Source organism: Pseudorca crassidens, chromosome 14 (genome assembly GCF_039906515.1).
Source record: "Pseudorca crassidens isolate mPseCra1 chromosome 14, mPseCra1.hap1, whole genome shotgun sequence".
NCBI classification, from domain to species: domain Eukaryota; kingdom Metazoa; phylum Chordata; class Mammalia; order Artiodactyla; family Delphinidae; genus Pseudorca; species Pseudorca crassidens.
Window position 1 is genome coordinate 30841333 of NC_090309.1, and position 17437 is coordinate 30858769.

The 17437-nt window shown below is 48.4% G+C and overlaps 1 protein-coding gene across 26 annotated transcripts in view; it reads right to left on the reverse strand.

Moving 5' to 3' along the window:
* Positions 1-17437, reverse strand: part of DYSF (dysferlin) — a 222467-nt gene that overhangs the window by 189170 nt on the left and 15860 nt on the right. For all 26 annotated transcript variants that reach the window (XM_067704737.1, XM_067704747.1, XM_067704750.1 and 23 more), the window contains 2 exons: positions 9093-9148; positions 7792-7883 (listed from right to left, as the gene is read on the reverse strand). In XM_067704737.1, the coding sequence (XP_067560838.1) occupies positions 7792-7883; positions 9093-9148 (148 nt within the window). The remainder of the gene's footprint in view (positions 1-7791; positions 7884-9092; positions 9149-17437) is intronic.

Consider the following 17437-nt stretch of genomic DNA (forward strand, 5'->3'; position numbering starts at 1 on the left):
AATGGGCAATAAACACATGGAAAGATGCTCAACTTTACAAGCAATTAAGGAAACACAAATTATAAGATACCTATTTTCCCCCATGGCACTAGCAAAAATAAAACATTGACGGGCACTTTTTTTACACTGTCGGTAGACGTAACTCAGGACACCTTTTCTGAAAAGCAATTTGGCAGAATTGATGAAAATGTTATCCCATTTCTAAGGACCTATCCTAAAGGAAAAATAGTATAAGAACATAAAAACGTTTGGATAAAGATGCTCAGTGGCAGGCCAGGAAAGAAACTAGAAAGAAACTAAATACCAGTCAATACGGTTACAGTGGGATAAATTATGGTGCACTCACACCGTGGAATACAACACAACTACTGAAAATGGGGTTGACCGATATCCACTGACCTGGGAAAACGGTTAGTGATAAAATGACAAAAAGCCACATGGGGACCAATATACATGGCGTGACTCATTTTTGTGTAAGTAAATGAATACACTTGTATATAAACAGATGCTTGCAGATACTTAGGGAAAGTTGAGGAAGCTATATACGGTCAACAGTGGACACCACTGGAGGGAAGGGAAGGAGCGGATTGGAGAACATGCATTTTTTCCTTTATAAACTTTTAAAAATGGAGCTTACTGACTTACGCTTATTATTTTACTTTATTTTTTTTGGCTGTGCCACGTGGCATGCGGGATCTTAGTTCCCCAACCAGGGACCGAACCCATGGCCCCTGCAGTGGAAGCACAGAGTCTTAACCAATGGACCACCAGGGAAATCCTGGTGCTTACTTCTGCTTATAAAAATATTTATAATTTTTATACTCTTGTGGGGTTTTTTTTCAAATAAAAAAGAATGTGTTCATATTCAGGTACAGCACGCGTCCAGACGGGGCATGCACTTGCTGTAATGTTCACATACTGGTGTGGTTTCTGTATGTGCATCTGTGTGGATCCTGCTACAACCAACAGTCCCCATGTACCGGACACCTTCAATGTGCCAAGCACAGGGTAGGCGTTCGACGCGTACGCATTATACAACAACTCTGCACTGTAGGTACTGTGATTGCCTTTCAGAAAGGTCCAGGTCAAGGCAGTGCCAGGATGAGACCCACTGCTGAAAGTGGGGCTCCCAAGAGTAGCCTTTGACCTTCACTCTCATGCCAGCCACCACCACTGCCCTGCTCAGCTATGTAGACAACCTGGGGGGCCAAGACCCCCTGCCCCTGCCAGGATGGAACCCCTTGACCACATCAACTCATTCCAGGTGTGAGTCAAAGGCATCCACTGACCAGATCTGCGCCCCGACCTTCCTTACATTCTTGCACGTGACAGACTCACGTTCAGCTCCTTCCTAGCAACCCCTGCTTTCCCTCAGTAGATTAAGCTCGTTGTCCCCGGAGACACCAGGACAACCCCCACCTCCACCCTAGGGGCACCAAGACCTACTCCAGGGTCAGCAACAGCCCTACAGGAGATGGTCACCTACGTCAGGAAGACCCGCCGTTCCCAAAACATCTCCTCACAGCCTATCGCGGTGCCGAAAGGCTCACCGTTAGCGCTTTCATTTTTGGTCTAAGCGGAGTCTGGGAAATAAAGCACCATCGCCTACATTCCTAAGAGAAGGAGCAAAACGTTAAACCACAGGCTGCCACCAACACTTCAGTATGAATGAGTGAGTCCGTTTTCAAACCACAGCTGGCTGAGAGCAGGCTTTGATGGGAAAGGGCTGGGGTCAGTGGGACTCAAGCAACTGGGGCAGCTGGAGGGCAGCACAGGGGAGCTACGGAAAAGGGGATGTGCCGAAGGGAACTGCCATTTAGGGAGCAGTCCTCTGTGGCAGGTCCCTGAGATGTGCTTTTGCACTTGATTTAATACTCCCTAAGCAGGAGGAAACAGGCTCAGGGAGCTGAGCTGAGGACCTGCCCAAGGCCACAGGGCTGTTGAGTCTGGACCCTAGCTCTTCCCAAAGTCCATATTCATTCCAGCTCATTCCGTGACCAGCTCACGGGGCCGACGTCGGGGTGAGAGGAGGAGCAGCTGAGGAGGAAGGACACGGAGCAGCGGTGCCCAGGAAGGTACCCAAGCTGCCTCCGGGGCCCCCGTCAGTGGCCGACACCATACTGACAACCCAGATCGCAGGGCAGGTGAAGGCAGGCAAGGCTCTGTGTGAGGCTGAGAGAGCCCTCAAGGCCCCACTTTATAGAGTCACCGGGTTGCTGAAAGGTTGGAAGTGAATCACACTCTTCTGAAGAAAATGCTATTGTGAGAGCCTAAGGGAACGCTTCTTTAAAGGCAGTAGTGTGCCTTCTAGCCGATTCTTGGTGTGAATCTGGGTCTCCTTCTGTACTTCTTGATTGAAGCGGGGGCGGGGGGACAGCCACCCTGGAATAGAGTTGCCAGATCAAGTACAGGATTCCCTGCTAAGTTTACCTTTCAGATAAACACTTGGTAATCTCTTAATGTAAGTATGTCTCATGCAACATTTGGGACATTCAAACTAACTGAGTGTCCTGTATGTTTCTCTATTGAATCTGGCCACCCTATCCTGGGCCTGGTGGTCAAGGTGAGTATCATTTTAACCCTGGTGGTTTTTTTGCTTCGTTTTTTGGGGGTTTTTTTGGCTGGGCCGTTAGGCTTGTAGGATCTTAGTTCCCCGACCTGGGATCAAACCGGGCCCTCGGCAGTGAAAGCGCAGAGTCCTAACCACTGGATGGCCAGGGAGTTCCGTAACCCTAGTGTTTTGACAGATGGACATTTTGACCCCATGGAGACTTTTGCTCCCATATTTACATTTACCAAACATTTAAATTAAAAAAAAAATACACCTACATTAATTAATTTCTACTGGAAAGTCATTTTTCAGAACAAATTAAATTAAGCCCATTTAATTTGTTGAGATATTTTCTATACAAGTGTAATTAAACTCCTTTCTTTTTTTAATCTTCATTTTTATTTTACCAAAATTATTGTCATTAGTAACAATTATTTTCTGTTTAAATTTCCCAACACAGGTTTGGTGCAAAGTTTTCTTGGGGGGGGGGGTTTGTTTGTTTGTTTTTCATTTTTCGATTCATATCAAGCTTTATCAAATATAGCTCTCTTCCATTCTTGAGTTTTCTTTTGTGGAATTAGTTCTATTAAGTCTGATTCTCTCAGTTCAGTGTTTACAGTTACCAACAGGATTCTTCAGTCAGTTTTTCATTTCCTTAACAATTTTACCATGTGCCGTTTTGCCCACAATTATTGCATGGTAATCATTTCTACCTATAACCACATCCAGAAACTATGGTAAGAATTATATTTATTTCTCAGTTAATCCATGAAAAAATTGAGAGCCATTCCTTGCAGAAGTGCCAGCATTGCTCTCATGCCCTGGTGCACACTGGTCTCCCCTGGGCAGTTTCAGGAAGTGCTGCTGCCTGCACCCGACTCCAGCTTCTCCTTTCATCAGTCTGTGCCTAGACACTGATCTATTGTAAAGCTCCCAGGCCATTCTAAGATGCACCCAGGGTTGGAGCACTGTTCTAAAAATCTAGAGCTGCGCTGTCCAACACAGTAAGCCACCACTGTGCACGCACATGAGCTATTCAAATTTAAATTAATTAAAATTAAATAAAATTTAAGATTCAGTTCCTCAGTTACACTAGCCAACACGGAATGGTTCCATCATCTCAGAAAGTTCTACCGGGCAGCACTGGTCTGGAGTGCAGACGACTGGTTCTCACTCCCTAACACCTGGGAGTTCGTAATGGTGCACAGGCCCCGCTCCCAATCAATTAAGTGAGAACTTGCAGGCGGGGCCAGGCACTGGTATGTTATGTCAAAGCTGCTGATGATGCTCTTGCGTCTCATAGCCTGAATTGGGAATTTCTCAGCTGAACATCCCAGGGGTCAAACTTAGCTGGTCAGGGATCAGGGTCAACTTCCCCTCCAGCATCCTTCTGAGAAGCCCAGAGTAAACAGGAAGTTGTTGAGTGCAGCCTGGGACACTCAACTGAGTCCAAGACCCAGCCTAGCTGGGTTTGCACGAGTGTCTCCCATCCAGAGGAGTGAAGTTTCCTCTTATGTGCATTTGAAACCTGATTTTATAGACATGGAGTTGATCCACCCCTGCAGTTGCTTCAGGATGGGTGGGGTGCAGAATGGCCCAGAGACAGTATCCAGCCTGAGTTTCCCCTCCTGAGAGATTCCGAGACCCCACTCCAGGCCAACAGACCAGGCTGGCATAATGAGGTCACCCCAAACTGCCAACGGTCGTCGGGGAAACACAGAAACATCAAAAATCCCAGAAGCCCTGTGGAAAGAGAAGAGAGTGGAAGTGGGGGAGAGTCAGATGACAGAAGGAATAAACGGAGAGGGGCCAGGAAGAGAAAGGAGCAAAACCACAGACCTGTGGAGACAGAGGTGTGAGTGAGGGGCGGTAAAGAATGAGTGAGGCATTGAGGGGACTCTAGAAACAGGTGGAGGCAGAGGATGGAGGTTCAGAAGACGGAGAGGAGGAGACAGAGGGAGACTGTGGAGGGCTGTGCTGCACCTCGCTTGGAAGAAGACCCAGGAGGACCCTAGGTGGGCTCACAGCCCACCCAGGACTGCCAGGAAGGAAGGAACTGCTGCATGACGACCCTGTGGATTTCACTGAAACCGAGGGCAGTCAGATGGCAGCGGTCACCGTCACACCTGTTGTCTCCCTATTTGCTTCCTGACCAGACACTGCCAACTTGAGGGTAGTGAGTAGGCGTTCTATGTAAAACGTTCATTGAATTGAATTCACCGATTTTTTTTTCCTTTTCTCTTTTAGAACGTAAAATGTCACATGGTTGCTCTTTCCACTTCCTGGAAATGCTTGACTTTTACAGCGTTAGACTTTTTAATACTTTTAATTAACTGGTTTTTTTTTTTTTTTTTTTTTTGTGGTACGCGGGCCTCTCACTGTTGTGGCCTCTCCCGTTGCGGAGCACAGGCTCCGGACGCGCAGGCTCAGTGGCCATGGCTCACGGGCCCAGCCCCTCTGCGGCACGTGGGATCTTCCCGGACCGGGGCACGAACCTGTGTCCCCTGCATCGGCAGGCGGACTCTCAACCACTGCGCCACCAGGGAAGCCCTTAACTGGGATTCTTTTCTCACATTTCATGAGCAGCATGAACGTACTGCGCGCTCTAACCATGAGGGCCTTACAGAAGCACCCTGTGGGTACCTGCCTCCCTCCCGCTGCTCCAGTGGGTTTCCCCTCATGCATCTTCCATCCAAGCAAACTGCTCTCCAGCCTGCATACCCCACTGGCTCCGAGGCTCCGATAGCAAAGCTAAAATTCTATTATTTCTGAAATTCTTCAGATGTTTGTGAATGTAAGTTTAAATTTAGTTGAATTAAAATTTAATTTTTAATCGCTAGAAATGCAAAATTGAGATAAATGTTTGAAAAACTCAAAAATTACATTCAAGTAGTTATCAGAAAGAAGTTTCTGGTGAATCGGGAAGCTTTGTGAATTAGTTCTTCTGCAAATTGCTGTGTGAGGAACTGATTTCCAGCACACTGGCCTCTCAAGTGACGTACCTGGTCATGTGGGAAACTGGTGTTCAGGGAGCTGACTTGCCCCCAGGAGCCAGAGGACACCCACAGGGGCCAACGAGAGGGCTCCAATGTGCGAGACAGCCTGCCCCTGCTGTGATCTCCAACCCACGGAGCCAGGCCGGCCCATGTGTGGCACTGGCCTGCTATCACCCCGAGGTCTAGCCTGGCCCTTGAATTGATCAAAAATATGTTCTCATCCCCTGCTGCCTTCATGGTCTTAGAAATCTCCCCACAGGGCCTGAAAAGTACTGAATGTGATCGTGAAAGTGAAACATGCGTTTCCTCTGCATGCCTTTGCCTTGCTACGCTCTCTCCAGAAGGGCCCAGCACCTGCCTGGGGCTTCCGGGAGCCTCTGAGAGGTGCAGGGGCTCCGTGATTCTGACCATGTTGCAGACCTGCCCTTCAATCACAGCTCTGCCATCAGTAGCCTTCGAGGAAATTAATCTCCTGGAGCCTCAGTTTCCCTCCGTAATAATGACAAGTCTAATAGCAACACCTAACGATTAAAAAAGATCTTTTATATAAAGACCCAGCAGAGGGCCAGACACTTGGCTAAGCTCTTGGTAAACATCAGCTGTTGTGGGTTTGCTATTATTATCCTCAGCCTGGTGTCAGAGGCCCCCTCCCAACATGGCCCCATTGCTCCCTTCTCACTGGGCTGCACAAGTCATGTGACTGAATCCCACATGTAAGGCCTTAGCCTGCTGCCCTCCATGCCCAAACAGTGGAAGGCCCTCCCTTCCTCTCCTCTCTAAAGCCAACCCTGGCCTCCGAGTCCGTCTGTGTGGCCCTCCTCCAGGAAGCCTTCCAGGACCACCCAGAGTCCAGCATTGCTCCTCCCTCACCTGTAGGTCCACTGTTCATGCTTGTCAGAAGCTGCCTTTTTTCCATGAAATACCTGTGCTGGGGTAACAGTGTGAATGAGTTCCAGCCCCTGCAGGAACCTGCACCCTGTGCAGGTGGGGGCTGCTGAGGTCCAGGCTGGACAAAATGGACCCAAGACGCCCTGGACCCACACCTTTTAGCCCTACCTTGGGAGGGCCTAGTGGAAGCGCCTCCATCCTCCCCACACGTATCACGCGCTGCACCCACAGCCAGCAGAGACACAGAGAGACCGTGGTGGTTGCGTTTTTCTTCCAAGCTTTTTAAGATTTCCAACTTTCCAGATGTCTGGGAGGCTGAGACCCCTGTCGGCCTTCCCCAGGTCTCTGAATCCTCCCTCCTTCCCTCTCCCACTCTTGCCCTGCCAGGGAAACACAGCCGGGCCCCAGACACCAGCTGACCCAGTTCCCAAACAAAGGCTCTACTGTCAGCAGGTCACAAAACAGCAAGCCCATGCCCGATCCTCGGGTCCAGACCTCAGCGAACGGCACCAAGAGCATGAACCCACGCCTGCCGGCCCCTCACACAGCTGCACCCCCGTCAGGCCTCGCAGGGACCGGCTGAAGCCCCGCCCTGACATTCAAGGTTCCAGCACTGGAGCGCTCTCAGGCTGTGTCTGCCAGGTCACCCTACCCACAGTCAACAGGGCCATCCGTCTGCAAGCTGGCTGGCCCTGCCCACCCCGCCACCAGCACACACAAGGCCCAGGAGCTCCATACACGAGGAAGGACCCATCGCCCGCCTCGAGAGCCTACTTCTGCCACCACAAAACTCTGAACTCTGCTCCTACTATTGCCCCTGCCTGGGAACCATCCCTACTACGTACATGAAATATCACCAGAAGACACTGCCACAGGACGGTGGGCAGTCAGTGTGGGTCGCCATTACTGTTCCGACTTCTAAACCACAACTCTCACCTCGAGTCCCACCTCTTCCATGAAGCCATCGCTCGGCCTGCCTCGCGCCATGTGCCACTGCCCTCCCTAGCCTGTGCTGGGCAGGGAGAGAGGGCCGTGCCAGGCACCTCAGGGCTGCAGCAGGACCCAGAGAGCCTTTTCTTCCCTGCTCCCTGGGGCACAGACTGTCTGGGGAAACACACGCACATCTGATTCTAGCCCACCTTCCTTCCCTGTCACTTGGGAAGCTCTCAGATTTACCCACGGCTGAGGTCCTGAGACTGCAGCCAGCCCTCGCCCCCAGATCTCCCACCGGGCCAGGCCCACGAGTGGCAGGTCTTCACTAAACACCAGCTCTCCAGAGTCCACATTCTGTAGTCTACATCCGCCACGACCCTACCCGTACACACCCACAGGCCAGAGTCCCCCTCACCGCCTCACCTGTTCCTCCCCATCGTCTCATGGTCTTTGACCACCACATGAAGCTCGGAGCCTTGGTCCAGGGGGACACCCTTGAGGTCCCACTCAAAGCCCTGGAAGAAAAAGAGAAAAGATGTCTTAACCTATGGACCCCTAGAAGAGACTGTGTCTGGTCCCCACAGGTCCCCCTGGGGCACTGAGCGGGCATCTGTGACCACTACTGGTGACGGGAAGGATGCATGAGTGAAGGAATGAATACATGAGTAGCAGGGTCTCAGAGCTTCAGAAGGGACAGCGAGAGCTGAAGGCAGCGGAAGAGAGTAGGAGACCAGACCCCCATGACCCCCTCCCCAACTCAATTCCACCAGTCACCAGGAGCACAGCTGGGAAAACTTCCAGGTGGCCCTCAGGGCCCAAAATCAGTGTGCTCGTGGGGCAGCCCGGCGCCTGGTGACAGCATGCGTTAGTGCCACCTTGGTCTCCAGAGACCCCAGGACCCTCCTCAGAGCAAAGGCACCCCATGCATCCCAACCCCATCCACACAAGGACAGGGCTTCCAAAGACCACCAGGGCGCCATATAAAGAAAGCTGGTTGACTAAGTCTCGAACGAGAGCAAGTTATGTAGCAGATGGGAGCCAATTCTTTTGCAATTAGAGAATGACGAATCTCTGCACAGATAATACCCTGACCAGCAAGAGCTTGAGTTGGTAAGCAAATAAATGAGCATCTGCCAACATAGATTTACTGATTAAACTTGTTAAAGGCTATTGCAACATGCCTTAAGTAAATCATTTGCACAGATGATCTACTGCAAATAGACAATTATTTCCTATAGTTTAAATTACCTAAACATTGTCAGTTTTTCTGAAACAGTGTATTAAATTTAACCCAAAGGAAAAAAAAAAAAGAAAGAAAGAAAGCTGGTTGAGAGGGCAGGAACCAGAGGAGGACCTGATGAATCAGGGAGGGCTGTGGGGAGGAGGTAGTTCTGGGCAAGGACAACGGCCCTGTGTAAGGGAGAAAAAGCAGGTAAGAGAGCCCTAGACACCCTCCTCCTGGCTGGCCAGAGCTGAAAGAAGCGGAGACAAGGGACCCCTCACTCCTCTCCACACCGTACCCACAGCAGAGGGGAGACCGCAAGCCAGGCCACCACCCCTCTTCCCAGGTGCCAGGAGGATTTCGTTGGCACAACGGATCAGAGCCCCTCCTCTCCATGACAACACCTCTGAGAAAGCCGCCTCTGCCTGAGCCCCCTGACTCGTCCCTGCAGAGACAGTGGCAGCAGAGGGAGGAAAGGAGGGAAGGTGGGAAGCTCACATACCTCATTCCACACGGGGTTCACGTTGTTCTTGATGACTTTGGTTCTCTTCTTCACCCCTACGAGAGACACAGAGGGGGAGTGAAGAGACGTACCCCAACCTGCGCCTTCCCCAAGTGAGGGCCAGTTCCAAGACCTGCACTGCACCTCACCCGCCAAAGGAAACCTTACAAAACCCACGAGTCCCTGAGAATCCCACCAGTCTGCAATGAAAGCCCAATGCCAATCACACACATCTCTCAGCTCTGGGACGGACAAACAGCAGCCCCATCGGAAGGACTGTTTAAAGGAAAATACCCAGCCTGACTCTTCTTAATGAGTTCGTTACTCCTGACTTTCTAAGTAAAGCTTTTAAATTGTAAAGTTTCTGATTCTCAAAATGAATGATCTTCATAGAAAATATTCCATTTTTCTTTAAAACAATCTATCTCCACATATTGTAGGATTCCATTTATATGAAATGTCCAGAACAGGCAAATTCACAGAGACAGAAACTAGATTAGTAGTTTCCAGGGCCCTAGAGGGAGATGGGAATGGCAAGTGAACGCTTAATGGAGGTTTCTTTTTGGGGTGATGAACTGTTATGGAATTAGATAGTGATGATGGTTGTACAACATTGTGAGTATACTAAAAACCATTTATACTGTACACTTTTAAATGGTTAAAATGGTGACTTTTAGGGTCTGTGAATTTTACCTCAATTTTAAAAAAATCCACCTCACTCTCACCTTGAAGGTATCTATCTGAAGCAGGCTGTCCTACCTGCTCGTGAGGGCTGGGCCGAGGGAATGCAGAAGGGCTTTGAGATAGACAACAAGAAGAACTAACACTGTAATGGCTGGGAAGAGCCACAGTGCCCCAGGCGGCAGACTGCTGAGCGCTCCCTCTGGAGTTTGGGCCGAAGGGGTGAATGAGGGGCACAGAAAGGGCTAAACACGTCTGGCTCTTCCATTAAGCATCAGAACAGAAATGATTCTGTGTTCAATGGACGATTAAAAGTGTCAGCCAGGGCTTCCCTGGCGGCACAGTGGTTAAGAATCTGCCTGCCAATGCAGGGGACACGGGTTCAAGCCCTGGTCCGGGAAGATCCCACACGCTGCAGAGCAACTAAGCCGGTGCGCCACAGCTACTGAGCCTGCGCTCTAGAGCCTGCGAGCCACAACTACTGAAGCCCGTGCACCTAGAGCCCGTGCTCCGCAACAAGAGAAGCCACTGCGATGAGAAGCCTGCGCACCGCAACGAAGAGTAGCCCCCACTCGTCGCAGCTAGAGCAAGTCTGCATGCAGCAACGAAGACCCAATGCAGCCAAAAATAAATAAATAAAAATAAATAAATTTTTAAAATAATTTTTTTAAAAAAGTGTTCAGCCAGACACAAAACTTATATTTGGGTTGGATCTGAAAGATCACCGGTTCAACCCCGCCTGTGCAAGACCCTGCAGTAAGAAGCCTTTGGTCTCACGTGGACTGCTCAGTGTTTACAGAGTCCTGTCTGGACCATGAAAGCCCCTCAAGCCTCTGGAAACATCTCCCAGGACCCCCGAGTCTTCCTCTGAAACTGAGCATTGTCCGTTTCCCTTCTGTAGGGTCAGCCCCCCTGGCCCGGTTCAGAGCATGGAGAGAAGCGGGGAGCAGAGGTGGGTCAAGGACGCAAGCCAGGTAGGGGGAAGGATTTGGAGGAAGGAAACAACAGAGTAAGGAGCAAAGGAAAATCCAGGAGAAAGAAACATCTGAGGGAGGATCGGTAGACTTAAGGCAAAGATTCAGCCCCACGAGCCCCCTCAGAGATCCTGAGAAACCTCCACCAGTGGTAGAGGGTGAGCCCCCAACCCCTCTCACCGCCTGCTGCAAATCACTGTTGTGGGAAAAGCACGTGGACTTTGGAATGACACAGACCACCATAGAATACTTATTTTCTGGAAGACCCTAGGGGCAGCAGTTCTCAAATTTTTGGTCACAGGATGTCATTCTTAAAAATTATTGAGGCGGGACTTCCCTGGTGGTGCAGTGGTTAAGAATCTGCCTGCCAGTGCAGGGGACACCGGTTACAGCCCTGGTCCGGGAAGATCCCACATGCTGCGGAGCAACTAAGCCCGTGTGCCACACTACTGAAGCCCAAGTGCCTAGAGCCCGTGCTCCGCAACAAAGAGAAGCCACCGCAATGAAAAGCCCACGCACCGCAATGAAGAGTAGCCCCCGCTTCCTGCAACTAGAGAAAGCCCGCGCGCAGCAACGAAGACCCAATGCAGCCAAAAATAAATAAGTAAATAAAATAAAGTTTAAAAAAAATTATTGAGGGGACTTCGCTGGTGGCGCAGTGGTTAAGAATCCGCCTGTCAATGCGAGGGACACGGGTTCGATCCCTGGTCTGGGAAGATCCCACATGCCGCGGAGCAACTTAGCCCATGCGCCAGAACTACTGGAGCCCATGCGCCTAGAGTCTGTGCTCCACAACAAGAGAAGCCACCGCAATGAGAAGCCCGTGCACCACAACAAAGAGTAGCCCCCGCTCGCCACAAAGACCCAACACAGCCATAAATAAATAAATAAATAAATAAACAAATTTATTTATTTATTTTAAAAAAAGTAAAACTTCCATAGAAAAAAATTTATTGAGGGCCCTAAGGAGATTTTACTAAGGTAACTTGTATCTATCAACTTTTACTGTATTCAAGGTTAAAACTGAGGCATTTAAAAATATTTATTTAGTAATTAATATTACATTAACAATAATAAGCCCAGTACATGTTAACATAAGTGGCATATTTTTATGAAAAATAACTAACTTCCAAAACAAAGGCAACAGAAAAGTGACACTGTTTACATTTTGCAAATCTCTTTAATGCCTCACTGAAGTCTCATTATCCTGTCTACATTCAGTCCATTGAGATGTCTTGTTTTAGTTGACATCTGTGAAAAAAACCCAACCAGACATATAGTTGGAGATGCATTTTAATAAATTTTCAGATAATTGTGGATCTCCTTCTTTGATACTGCACCAAAACTCAATAAGTATTATTTCTTTTTCTTTTTTTTTAATTTTTGGCTGCACTGGGTCTTCGTAGCTGCGTGCGGGCTTTCTCAAGTCGCGCGCTACTCTTCGATGCGGTGCGCAGTCTTCTCATTGCCGGGGCTTCTCTTGTTGTGGAGCACAGGCTCTAGGTGCATGGGCTTCAGTAGCTGTAGCACGTAGGCTCAGTAGTTGTGGCTCGCAGACTCTAGAGCAAAGGCTCAGTAGTTGGGACGCAGGGGGCTTAGTTGCTCCGTGGCATGTGGGAGCTTCCTGAACCAGGGCTTGAACTCGTGTCCCCTGCATTGGCAGGCAGATTCTTAACCACTGTGCCACTAGGGAAGCCCTCAATAAGTAGTATTTCTTAAACCTAAAGGTTAGCTGCAGTGTGAAATCTGAAAGTAGAGAGTGATGAACATTTTGTACTCTGTTACATTAAAATCTGTTGTCCTATCTTGCATTTTGAATAAATCTTTTATCCACACATGATTCTGTAACATCTTGCATTGCTCATTTGGGAAGTTTTTGCTCACTGAGTTATGCAGACCTTCCAAATGTTGACACATTTCACTGTATAATACTGAAAAATTACATTCATTAATATCACCATCAGTCTCAACAGAAAAGACATTAAATACTGGGAAACTGGAAGACAGAAGCTTTCTAAAATTCCAATTTTTGTTTGAAAGCTCAAATTTTATGATGGGCAACAAATGATAAACGTCAACTTTTAAAGTGGCAGGCTCACTCACTCATTTTCAAGAAAACGTCTATCAGATGCCCAAGTCTGAACGATCATAGTTTGTCAGTCATTCTTTCAAGTAAAAACGGTATTCCATTAAAAAAAAAAAAAAGCCTAGTTCAGCATGCCACTCAAGCGGTCACACGGGGCTTTTTCTTGCAGCGACCTTCATTTTCCAGGGTGCAGCAGAAAGCTCTGTGCATACTTCCCATCTCAACACAGAAAATATTACAAACATGTGTAACTCCAGATCAAGATTAATAAAATTAATATTTGTACTGCTTTAGCAAGGTCATTCTTCAGTAAAACTGGCTTTTTTGCCCCCCAAACTGTGAGTACTGGCTTTTTTTTTTCAAATTACATGAGGGTGAAAAATACAACAACGAGTACAATTTGGTGCCAAAGCCCTCATTAGTCTTAAGGCAGAAACAGTTTCACCTTCCAGTGCTATTGTACCAGTTGTACAAATATGGACTCAGCGAAAATGGCAAATAGCATCTTAGTGTTATTGTGGAAATAGCTTTAACCTTGCTGACCTGCTCAAAGGCCTGGGGATTCCCCTAGAGGTCCACGTACCACACTTGAAGAACCTCTTAGGAAAGTCACTGAACATCTCAGTTTCCTCATCTGTAAGGTCATAATAATACCTCCCTACGGGACTGTGGTGAAAATTAAACAAGATAAGATGACTGAGCTGCCTGGCACACAGCACGCTCATTAAATGTGAGTTCACTTCCCCTCCCCTCCCCTCTGTGCTCCACTCTGATGCATCTAGCGAATTCCTACTGATCCTTCAATGGGCAGCTCAGTTGTCTCTGCTCAGATAAGCCTCCCCCGACTCTCCCAGACAGAGATGGTTGCAAGCTGTGACCACACGTATCGAACAGCAGGACAACTGTGTGCTTCTGTCTGTCTCCCCTACTAGAGTGTGAGCTTCAGAGAGCAGACACCATGCCTTCCTCATGTTAGGAACCCTAGAATATAGCAAGGTGCCCAGTAATCGGGTGCCAAAGGAATGGGTCCTTTTCTTTCCCAAGTTGACTGCAAGTTCACTTCCTCACTAGAGGACAGAACGGCTCTTCTCAGAGAACGCCAGAGACTGCATTCGCAGAATGGCTACATGTCAACAGAAAGAGGGGATGAAAGAAAGTACAATGGGGGGCAGGTGTCCTTGGGGGGCCCAGTTATCTTCTTAAAGGTTGCCCAGGCCTGCCCTGGCTGAATCATTCTGAATCCCCTTGGGGCCCATGTTGGTGTGGTTCCAGCAGAGGTTAAACACATGGCTTTGGAGTCATTCAAACAGCAGGCGCTACTAACTGAACTTGTCACCTCTCTAAGGCCTTATCTCCCTTGGCAGTAAAATGACAATAATAAAGAGTGTCTGCTGTATCAGTTTTGAGGGGATATGAGATGCTATCTAAGTGTTCACTTCCCCTCCCCTATCAACTTTCCATGACCTACAGGAGTAACATGGAAAATTCCATCTGCAGCCTCTCTTGAATTGTCCACTTGGAAACATATCCAGGTGCTCCTGGCTAGCAGCAACTAAGCAGTGTGTGTGTGCCAAGCCCTGTGCAAAGTGTCTTTTAAACATTTTCGACTTCCTGCTTTCCCTGAAGATGAGGAGAACAAACACCCTCTAAGGGATTTCACTAAGTCCTGGTTAGAAGGGCCAACTCTGGGACCCTCTGGATGACATGAAGCGAGTGGTCACTGATAGGCTCTACAGCCCCAAAGAAGAGCCAGAAAGAAATGAAACGTTAACCCGGCACGATCACATGACTTACAGACGCCAAGGAAGAGGACGTCAGGCTGCTAATTAGGAAACAGTTCCTTCCTCATCATGGATTTAGACCTGTCCTGTCCTTGATCATCAATTCTGGCCTTGAGAGATGTGGCGTTATGTCTGTAAATAAACAGACTCAATAGTTAAAGATACAGGAGAGCTCACAGCTCGTGCTGGGATTACATCCTCTCCCCAGATTACTCTGCAGAACTGGGGGCCAGCAGGCATCCGTGAGAATCATGCTGGAGCCCTAGGGTGCGCCTCCAGACTGAATGACTTAGTGAAGGGGAGTGAACCCGCCATGGGAGGGCTCTTCTGGGCCCCATGCAAACTCTTCACTTGTTTCCCCAGCCTACCCACCCCAACTCAACCCACACTCCGAGACCACAGTCACCCATGGCTGTAGGGTAGTGTTTTTCTTTTTCTTTCTCTTTTTTGTTTTTTGACCACACTGCACAGCATGCAGGATCTTAGTTCCCTGACCAGGGATCGAACCCGTGCCCCCTGCAGTGGAAGCACAGAGTCCTAACAACTGGACTGTCAGGGAAGTCCCTAGGGTGGTGTTTTTCAAACTGCAAATTGGGACCCATTAGCAGGCCATGACATCAATTGAGTGAGTTGACCAATATGTCTTTTTTTTTTTTTTTTTTTTGCGGTACGCGGGCCTCTCACTGTTGTGGCCTCTCCCGTTGCAGAGCACAGGCTCCGGACACGCAGGCTCAGCGGTCACGGCTCACGGGCCCAGCTGCTCCGCGGCATGCGGGATCATCCCGGACCGGGGCACGAACCCGTGTCCCCTGCATCGGCAGGCGGACCCTCAACAACTGCGCCACCAGGGAAGCCCTATATTATGTGTATTTTAACACAATTTTTTTTTAAGTCCAGGTGGAAGATGGTGAGGACACAGGTAGCAGGCCTGGGGTCTACTGACAGGCATCTGGGTGGGGAAGGCAGAAGTGGTGGTGGGAGCAGAGCACATCTCAGATTCTGACAGGGATGCATGAGTGCTGGTGGGGCTGTTCACCTAGAGAGGGAGCAGAGAGAAGAGGAGATGGGGCATCTGGGACTCCCAAAGAGAGAGAGACGGGTTGTTTCTGCCCACCAGTCAGGTAACAGGACCCACTGTCAAAGAGGCAGGGCACCTTCAGATCGTGCAGGCAATCTCAATGCAGTCTCTCATTTAGTCCACAAATATTTATAGAGGACTTGCTCTGGGCTGGGCACTCTCTTGACAGCTCATTAGAATACCCATCAGAGGGACTTCCCTGGTGGTGCAGCAGTTAAGAATCTGCCTGCCAGTGCAAGGGACACAGGTTCAAGCCCTGATCCAGGAAGATCCCACATGCAGCAGAGCAACTAAGTCCATGCGCCACAGCCACTGAGCCCGCGCTCTAGAGCCCGAGACCCACAACTACTGAGCCTGCGTGCCATAACTGCAGAAGCCCGTGCGCCTAGAGCCCGTGCTCTGCAACAAGAGAAACCACAGCAATGAGAAGCCCGCTCACCGCAACTAGAGAAAGCCCACACGCAGCAACGAAGACCCAATGCAGCCAAGAATAAATAAATTAATTAATTTTAAAAAAAAAGAATACCCATCAGATAAACAAAGCGATAGAAATTCAAAGTTACCAGCAGAAAACCAAAAACTGGTGGACAAGAGAAATGGTGGTAAACGGAGAAAAGGTAGCCCTGGCTTCCGCCGAGGGAAGGCCTGCTTTACTTCTTGGCACAGATACCCCCTAACAAAAACGGTAGGCAGACTCTGGTAACTCTGATACTTGCCCCACCATCTGTGCCCTGACTTAAGCCTGCACACCCCAAGACTGGGCAGCAGTCACTCCCTGCTTCCCTAGCAGAGCCCTACTCTTCTCACCTCAAGAACTCCCACCTCGATCTCAATTTTCTAAATCTAAACTGAAAGCATACTTTCCAGAAAATGAGTAGTCAGGAAGGGGTGGTGGCAGGTGGATATACTGACTGTGATGGAATGCCCTCTAGGAGGGGTAGTCTTTAAACTCAAAAGGCCAATTAGAACTGGGGAAGATATTTTAAACATCTATGACAACATCTTAATGTCCTTAATATGTAAAGAGGACTCACAACTAATGAAGAAAAAGACAAACATCTCTTCCCTCCCAAACTGGGCAAATTAAAAAGCAATTCAGTAAGAAATAAATGTAAATAGGCAATAACATCGAAAGGTCACAAATACTATTTGAACCTAAGAAATTGTTAAAAATTTGCATGATAATGCTTTGTGTTAGCAGAATTATAAGAAAATAAGCCCTCAAACTCAGCTAATGGGAAGATAAAGTTGGTACGGACTGTCAGGATAGCAATTTGGGAAATGTGGCAAAGCCTTAAATATGTCTATAACCTCTGACACAGCAACGCCACTTCCAGTATTTACCAAAAGGAAATAGTTAAATAAGTGGGCAAAGATTTAGTCACCAGGATATTTCTCATAGTGACAGTATAATTTAAGCTTTGGATATAAATATTAAAAATTGATACAACCTAAATATTCCTTAATGGGGGTTGATTAACTGAATTATAGTGCATCCATGTAATAAAATAAAACTTAGAAGGTGTGCAGAGGATATTTACTGATACAAAAATGCCCCTGGCTTCTTACTGAGTGAAAATGTAAATATGCAAACATCTGGAAAAAAGATATCTGGATGGGATCATCTCTAGGGAGGAAGGCAAGGGGTCTAGGGACTTCTGGTGGAGGGGTAGGACCGGTAAGGTTCAATTCCTTGACCTGAGTGACAGACATGGGTGTTCCCTTCATAATTTATCCATTAAAGC